Genomic DNA, 9,541 nt, shown 5'->3' with positions numbered 1-9,541 from the left:
GAAAATTTCTTATCACTGGTACAAAATATACATCGAGAATGACAAAAAATTGTGAGCCGAAGTTAGGGTCTCATTTTTTTAAAACTACAATCTTTGTTACAATGATCCTTTTAATGTATATTGTAAACTTGAGAGAGCAAGACACAGTTCAAACAGTATAATATCTGTGCACAAAAATATCCGCAAAGACATCTAAAATCTGTTCTTTTCCAGAATGACATACTATATCACTTTCCAGCACAGTCCGGGGGCCTCCGTGGCTCAGTTGGTTAGCACGCTAGCGCAGAATAATGACCCAGGAATCTCTCACCAATGTGGTCGCTGTGAGTTCAAGTCCAGCTCATGCTGACTTCCTCTCCAGCCGTAAGTGGGAAGTCTTCAGCAACCTGCGGATGGTCGTGGGTTTCTCCCGGGCTCTGCCCGGTTTTCACCCACCATAATTCTGGCCGCCGTCGTATAAGTGAAATATTCTTGAGTATGGCGTAAAGCACCAATCAAATAAATAATGACTTCCAGCATAGTCCATATCAAAATAATCTGTCTCTAGCCCCAAGAACTGCATGAATCTCACCTTGTGATCTGAACTGAAATGCTTTAAAAAAAGCATAGAAGACTCCAGAAGTCACGCAATAGAATTAGCAATCTTAATATGCTTGATAAAAGATGATACAAGGTTCCAAAAAGTCACAATGTAGGATTAGCAGTCTGTATATTGCCTCCTTCCTATAAGCACAACTGGTAACAGCTTCTGGTGACTTCCACACGTTGGTCCACTTTTCGGTGATCTCCAATGAATTTAATTTTGAGTTAACGATGTTTTATATTAGATCTATATTTTATATTTATCAAGATGATATTTATGAGCGTTTATGATGCGGATGCAGTCAGACGACTTGAACAGGAATCCCGATCAGTAATCCGTTACGGGATGTCAGTTCTCTCTGGAATTCTAATGCAGTCCGTATTGCCTTTTCCTATTCCGATGATTTGTTACGGAAAGCACCGAGAACAAGAAGTCCGCCAGTTGCTATGGAAAAGATGGCACCGACGACAGAGAGAGCCAGTGACCATGAAGCGTGGACCCCCGTGTTGGAAGGAATTAAGTCAGACCCGTAGATTATCACGGCTATGATGATGAGAACGCCTACAACAATGCATGACCCGTATTAAGATACACCCTCAAAATGGGCGAGATTGGAAGTTTTTCATTTTTCAACTTTATAAGCAATTTAAAACTTGGGTTACTTATACGACACTTGAAACGTTATCTTCATGATTCCGAGTAATGTAGCACTTACTAGGGGTTTTAAATATGTAAGTGCTAAGAAAAAACTGAGCCTTTCAAGTATGCTCTAAACTAAAGTCATAGGTGGTTTTTGGATTAAATTCTAACGTCTTCCAAGTCGGCTTTAGCTCAGGAAGCATGTCCGTTAAGAAGTATAGACTTCCAAGAGGTGGATTTACATCCCCAAAAAAAGATTGTGGCCGTATGAGAACAGTATGACGTGAACTAAACACGGACAAAAGAATTGTGGCCTTCAGATAAAATTGGAAATGTGATTTAAATGCTTGTTTTTATAGGCCTCGTCGTGTTATTTAAATCCGAGAACACTTAACAAATGTCTCAGAACAAATATATCAAGATTTTGAACTTTGAGAGTCAAAAACTATGCAAAGGATTGGGGTTTAAATTCTGATTTAAGTCACAAATCGCATATCTTACCAGCAGCAATGGCGGCACCCATTTGAGCGATGACGAAAATCATGGAACGAAAGAGCGATATGAACATGGAGAGGACGATGGCGACAGGGACTGCGATCATCAGCAGAAGGGCGATCGTGGTGAAGGCCCGCACTGTCCGCATCTCATCTGTAAACAACAGCAGTTATGAGGAAAATCATGGATCTGAAGCTTCTTACAGCGCATGCGCCGCTTTTCACATTCGCTTTACATCACTGCCATAACCGGAAAATTTTGTACAGAAGTCTTGAACAAGGCTTAGGTCTCTTTATATACCTGAATTCTCTTTATCTAAAATATGCACTACATGCTTTTAACTAACACCTAAAATAATTTTATTCATGAATGTCTGACTAAATAGCTTCGCGGGAGGACACCAGTGGTGAGGCTAAGCCTCAACAAGCCTACGTGGCGTCACACAGGCTCCGAAGGTCAAGTTTGTCTAGTGGTGGCAGTGAAGTAAAGCAAGCACAGAGGGCGGAAAATGTTCTGTAAGGCGTATGGGATCTGAAGCTCGATATAAGTGAGACAGCGTTTCCCCCGCGCAATGGCGACTCGATCTGGTCCAAGCTGAATATACTATAGTTCTTTTGCAACTTCCGCTCACGTCCAGCGGAAGCTACACCTCAAAATAAACAAAGGTTTATTTTAATGACGTTCTATAGTACACAGTTGTGATTGTCCGGCCTACTGGATGCTTACCCCATATAAGGCCATTAAGATTAACAGCCGGACCAATGTGCCAGTAATTAGAGTTCAGCACGAAAACCACAACATGTATCCAAATTATTACGAAAAACAGGTGCCTGTTATTAAGCTGAGCCCGTATTTATTGAGCAACTTAAAACTCAAGTCACAAAATGCTGAAAAAAACAAACTCGTAGCATGAAAGAACTCATAGCATGAAAGAAATTGTGGTTGGTACATTGTTCTGCAGTAAAGAATCAGTGCACAAATTTTACAGTTTTAGAGGAAAGCATTTAATTGTAGCTGTGTTTGAATATTTGACTTAAGGTTTAAGACGTTTGATAAATATGAGCCCAAATCTTAGCCATGTAACTTCAAACTTACGAAATTCCTATGTTCTCTTTCAATCTGAGATACGGCTTTATGACAAAGCGTTAAGAGAACTTTCAGTGCTAATGTTTTTTTCAAATATATGTATATACACATTCGCTGCGCACAACTGTAAAAATGGGGACTATGTTTTGTTTAGTTGCGGAAATCAGTAACTTTCATGAGAGGAACACCCTTGAAGGAGTCATGGAGAGAAACAGTTCCAAGTGTGTCGGGTTTTTACAATATGGGACATTTACCGCTATTTTCCAGCGCAATAAACCATCCCAACGCAAATCGATATCAACCGATCGAATATTCCTACAAATTAACTTCCCTGTTCTTAGGTTGGCCAAAATACAAAAATAGTCCGTTGCAATAACACAAATTCACAAGAGAACATCTTTAGGGTGTACCATACTGCGCCTGTCATCTCGATTTGACTGTTTTAGACACGTGATCGACGTTACCACTCAAAATGTCATTTATATATATATATATATATATATATATATATATATATATATATATATATATATATATATATATATATATATATATATATATATATATATATATATATATATATATATATATACCTTCCTGCGTTTAAGCTGTCAAACGTCATGGCCTCAACGTCAGTCCCGATAAAATAGCTCGACGGCGGCGAGTTCACCAAATCCTATGGTATCGCATTGGAAAATATGATTGTTTTTCATGAATAAGTGTGATTGCCATGGACGCTTCGATTAGGCGAGTCTCTAAATAGTTTAGTTAATTGCCGAAATAACCCGGTTGACGTCAACATATGACATGGAAATTTTAATGCGCGTGTGAATAGCAGTAAATGTTCCATGCCTTAAATCCGACACATAATACCAAATGAATGAATCCCTGGCGTTTTACGTCATACTTAACAATTTTCCAGTCTCATGACGAGGAGGAGTCATTAGGTATGTGTACATATCAGTGGTGGGGGGAGGGGGGAGAGCCCATGGGGCCATTGAAGTATCATACCGAAAACACCAGACATGACACCCCACCCAGTCAAATAATGCTGGCACCAGGCCAACCAGTCCTGTTTCTTTGCTCTAACGCCTCAGTGCCTGAACGCCAAACAAGGCTGCAACAAGGACCATTTTTAAAGTCTTTGATATGACCTGGGTTTGATCCCGGGACCCCCGACTTCGAGGCGCACACTCATTAGGCCACTGAAGCGGTCCTCCACACAAGTACCCTCATTATTACCCAGTATTTAGCTTCCATCCTATTCTAAGTATGCCATGAATATTAATGACCACATATTTTAACGCTATTGAATCCCCATTAGCCATATGGTAAAGCTGTAAACCAAGTCATGCCTGACCTACTACAAATGATCATTTGTTTGTCACGCTATGTTTTGATCATGTGCACTAACCCCGTACAATGTAGTCTCCCAGCGTTCTCTACATCAGATCACTAATCACAACATCCCGGTATTGACCTTCAAGATATACAAACAATAAATTCATCGAACTAAGACGATGTGCGCTTACATTAACAAGGTCTTTTTTTTATGCAGAGAGACTAACGTTAAAAACAGTGTGGGCGGTTCATTTCAACAGAAAGCCTGTTGTATGAGTGATGCTATGATGTATTCTGTTATTACAACATATTACTCAGTTAACGTAATATCTTGATAGTCTAATACAATATTTATGTTAATTTTATTAGTAGAATATGTGTGGTATATTTAACAGAATAATCTGTTGCAATAACAGAATAGGCCTACATTTTAGTAGTTTTCGGACATTAGACTTTCTAAAAGAAATTAAATTTAACAGATTCTTTTTTCTCTCCGCACTTAGAAATCTAGGTACATCATTACAAAACTTGAACCGAAATTCACAGGTTTCTGCTTTATACCATTTCACGCTTGACAGAACATAGTTTAAACTCTTATACAGTGATCATATTTTCTTACCAAAATAAATAAATAAACACTATTCGAATGCCCATAACAGCGTGATATGTACGTAAACCTAAATATAAAATCACACTTACCGTGAGCATTGTCTAAGAATTTTCCTTTTGAACACCCTGAAGCAATAATTTATCTTTTTGTCTTCAGATTGGTTTATTAGGAGACAACTTAGCACTGGTCCTATACTTAACCTATATAAATTGCAATGCATTGTGTCGTGAATCCCCATTGAAAGTGCACATTGTGTTGCACCAAACAACTATGATTTTATGCATGAGCCGTTGACACAAAAGAATATTATTATTCAACGGTCGAGGGTTTCCCCCGGGCTCTGCCCGGTTTCCATCTACCATAATACTGGCCGCCATCGTATAAGTGAAATATTCTTGAGTAAGGCGTAAAACACCAATTAAATAAACAAATAAATACATATTATTTAACGTCATAATATATGGTGCACAGACAAGGAATATGAAAAAAGAAAATTTATAAAGAAAATCAGTAATGAATGATGAATATGTATGTAAAACTATGTAGTCTCTGTATTTGAAAGTGGAAAAAGGGCAAAGGTTACAAGGAATTTACTGGTTATTTGCAAGTGGAAAAAGGGCAAAGATTTCAAGGAATTTACTGGTTATTTGCAAGTGGAAAAAGGGCAAAGATTTCAAGGAATTTACTGATTATAAATCTTGATACGTTTGTTTCATTTTCCTTTAGATAAATTCCTGCTTCCCCAAAAGTATGCGATGTGCTGAATAAGTTAGCTAGAAGCAGCAGGAACATTTTACTTTTTGTAGTGATAGGAATATTAAAGTCTCTAAACGTCCAGTATGTTATGTCGTGAGACACTGTGTTTAATCCTATATGCACCGAAATTCGCTCATCAACACGATTTGTCCCATTGTGATAATGTAATTTCCAGTGTGTCTGGAGGAAAACAAGTCGAGGAGGATTCTAGAGGGGTGTGCAATATTTCAACTGTTTTAAGCGTGATATGTCTAGTTCATCCACTGAGAATACTTATTCAGATCAGGCGTAAATACCCGCATACCCAATCCATCAGACCCTTTCCTCTTTTATTTTTTTTAACGACTACCTCACGTGCTGAAGTGCTGTTTTACTATTTGGTAATAAAGATACCACAGTTTTGCAAGAGCGTTTAGACTTTCAGGGAATTCCCCGCATTTGGAGGTTGGGCACAGGGCAGGGGTCAGGCTAAACCTGCTTCAGTAAGGCCAGTGGGGACACTTATAATAGGGCATGTTCCCCTCCCGACGCTTACTTAACATCCCTGCCCCCATCAAACAATTTTGACCATTGCGACGCACGTGCACTTGTGTAATCTTAGCCTCACCACTGTCCCCGTGAGGAATGATTTAATCAGGTATTGGTCAGAATCATGCTGTGTATACTTTAGTTAATGAGAATGCATGTGTATAAAATATTATTAGGAAAAAAAGTTGAGACAGAGTTTTTGTGTTATTTGACATCATTTCCTGCCTCATCACCGTGACCCCAGTAACCTCGGCGTTGTTAAGGTCCCTGTGTAAATCTTTCTAGTGGTGGCAGTGACATGAAGCGGACGTTGTGAACGGCACATGCGCTGTAAATAATACGGGGCTGTTGGTTGTTGCCAAACGGAAACAGGATGGACGCAAAGGGGGATAACCTACCTGCTATTTTAGAAGTTCCCACAACGTCGTAATCCACACATCCTTGGTTAAAGGCGTAATTGCACGTTTTCCACAGCCCTTCCTCTGCAATCGTTTGTCCAAAACTCTCGGCCTTCTGCCAAGAATTGGATGAGTAGCCGATCAGATGAAAGAGGAGAGCTAACCCCGCGAGCAGCAACGCGATCTTCGTGAAGATCGAGGCGGAGCCGAATCCCATGTTGACCGTGTCAGACTGAAACAGGCAGGTGTCATATAGCATAGTTGGTGCCATGTAGCATAGCTGGTGCCATGTAGCATAGTTCGTGTCGTGTAGCATAGTTAGTATCATGTAGCATGGTTGGTGTCATGTAGCATGGTTGGTGTCATGTAGCATAGTTGGTGTCATGTAGCGTAGTTGGTGTCATGTAGCATAGTTAGTGTCATGTAGCATAGTTTGTGTCATGTAGCATGGTTGGTGTAGTGTAGCATGGTTGGTGACAAGATAATATATAATATTCTGTTAGTTTAACAGAATCTTTCTGTTGGATTAGTAGAATATGTGTGTTATATTCAACAGAATAATCTGGTGCAATAATAGAATTTGTGTGCTGGAATAACAGAATACATTCTAGTATCACTCAGACAAACAGACTTTCTGTTAAATTTAACAGATTATTTTTTGGAGTGTGCATGTGATCTAGCGTAGTTGATGTCATGTAGCATAGTTGGTGTCATGTAGCATAGTTGGTGTCATGTAGCATAGTTGGTGTCATGTTAAATAGCTAATGCAACGTTACATACATGTACATGTACGTGTACACATATAGCTGGTGTCATGTAGCACGGTTGGTATCACGTAACATTCTTGGTGCGAAGTCGCAAATCTGTTGTGACCGTTGTGACTTATTTGCAGCAGTTACATTGTATCCTCACCAGGCACATCGTCACAGTATATTGACACCAACACGTGAAGCTCCCCCAGTCACAGTATACTGACACTAGACACCACGCCCACCCAGTCACACTATACTGGCACTACACACCACGCCCAGCCAGCCACAATATCATGACACCAGACATGACGCTCACCCAGTCACAGTATACTGACACTAGACACCAATATCCTGACACCAGACATGACGCTCACCCAGTCACAATATACTGACAACAAACATTAGGCCCTACTCAGTCACTGTTCAGTGACACCAGTCATGACACCACACCCAGTCAAAGTATTCTGAAACCAGACATGACGACCACCCAAAGTAACTGACAACAAAAAGCACATGGATTAAAAGTAATTTAGATTGTGATGATAAATGATAATGACAATGGTCATTATAAATGTATGAATGTTACAGCACAGATTTATCATTTTAAGTTAACTGCTACGAGCGTTTAAATTGTATACTCCAGTTGGGAGATGCTGATTTAATGAAAACAACAAGTCAAGGTATCAGATGATATCGGAAAACTGTCATTAATAAGTCTCACTAATACTGAGCGTATCACAAAATGGCGGCCTGTCAGGTTTATCAAATCACACGCCGAGGATTTGCATAAGGTATTATTATATCACAGCTTGTACAACTGACATAGCAGAACACTGATCCATTCACCTCAAATGACCAGAGTATGTACAAGAAAACAACTTACACCACTGAGAGTAAAACCAGAACAGCGACGACAGTGTGATAGTTGACCAATGATCACACCTGTTGTCAGGTAACCTCAGTTAGAGGTTTATTCTAGCTTTTCACGTAAATGCTTAAATTGAGTTGTCCGGTCTGGATTCACTCACCTTTAATGATCGAAAGTTTCGACAAGAATATTCCGTGTGAAGACGTCCGTGTTTCCAGTAAGTTTGTCAGTGCACTAGTCCAAAGATTTGTACAGTACCTACACACAGTTACCTGTCCTCGCGCTATAGATCTGATAAATATGGTATTTCTAAATGATTTATTCATTACCGATGAAACTTAATATTGTTAAACCTACAGCAAGTGTTCTGTCCCGCTATAAATACAATGCCTGCGTCGTGACAGAAAACAATGTGACAATTGTGAGTACCAATAGCCTACGGCTATGCTCCCTGAAACCTAATTAAGACACAGGTATATTAACTGTAGCACATACCTTAAATACTATTTGGATATATGTTGGACTCTACAAAGATTTATTGCAGATTAAAACCTCATTTCATCTAATAACTGAGATTTGGAGAAACCCGGTGAGTTGATGAGTTCATACAAATCTGTTAAACGCCATTTAATACACGTACATACTGCGTGTCAGTCTACCTGGAAGAACGTTGGTTGTTCTGTTTTAAACACCCGTTATTTCTTTGAACGACAAGCTCATATACATGTGTAAACAGGTCTAGTAACAGGTCTGTTAAACGCCATTTAATACACGTACATACTGCGTGTCAGTCTACCTGGAAGAACGTTGGTTGTTCTGTTTTAAACACCCGTTATTTCTTTGAACGACAAGCTCATATACATGTGTAAACAGGTCTAGTAACATCAGGAAATAGTGTTTTCTATCATTTTATCTGTTTAGTAAGTAGGTAAAGGAAACTGAAAATCAGCATTCGTTTTTCTCATGGGGAAATACTACAAAAAGTACGGAACACAAAGATGTCTACTTGCTATGATAGGATAGAGTTTTGTTCATTTTTCAATTTACAGTGACTCAGGGTCGGAGGGTTGTTCATACATTCTATTTCATCTGCTTTGCTGTTCTTTAAGAAGGCCATAACGGAAATCTTTGGCAAAAATTCGATCAGCACAAATCAATTCAAATTTTTGTTCCTCTTTCATAATAGCAAAAATAATTACCTTTCACAAAATATCTGTTAACATCTATTTACGTTCATAATTTATAAAGAAGGTGCTAAAATTTATAAAGCGGGTCACATTGAAACTTTAGTCATTTTAATGTTTGAGTTTGGTATTAACCGAAGGGCAATAATTTGATCTATTCTTGGTAAATACAGAGAATTTGATTTGGTTAGCGAATATGATTTTTTTTGGCCAGAAATCTCTGGTATACCCTCTTTAAGGATGCGTGTAAAAGTACAAAAACGCTTCTCGGCTTTCTCCTTTTTTCGAGGAGTTTTCCTAC

The 9,541-nt window shown here is 39.0% G+C and overlaps 1 protein-coding gene across 1 annotated transcript; it reads right to left on the bottom strand.

The window, feature by feature from the left end:
* Positions 1-974: 974 nt before the first annotated feature.
* On the bottom strand, positions 975-6,653 carry LOC135477003 (uncharacterized). The gene is made up of 3 exons (XM_064757151.1): positions 6,437-6,653; positions 1,724-1,870; positions 975-1,144 (listed from the first exon to the last, which is right to left on the bottom strand). The coding sequence occupies exons 1-3, from the start codon at positions 6,651-6,653 to the stop codon at positions 975-977; spliced, it is 534 nt and encodes a 177-aa protein (XP_064613221.1).
* Positions 6,654-9,541: the final 2,888 nt, after the last annotated feature.

Source organism: Liolophura sinensis, chromosome 10 (genome assembly GCF_032854445.1).
Source record: "Liolophura sinensis isolate JHLJ2023 chromosome 10, CUHK_Ljap_v2, whole genome shotgun sequence".
Lineage (NCBI taxonomy): Eukaryota > Metazoa > Mollusca > Polyplacophora > Chitonida > Chitonidae > Liolophura > Liolophura sinensis.
This window is presented reverse-complemented; position numbering and strand designations above follow the sequence as displayed.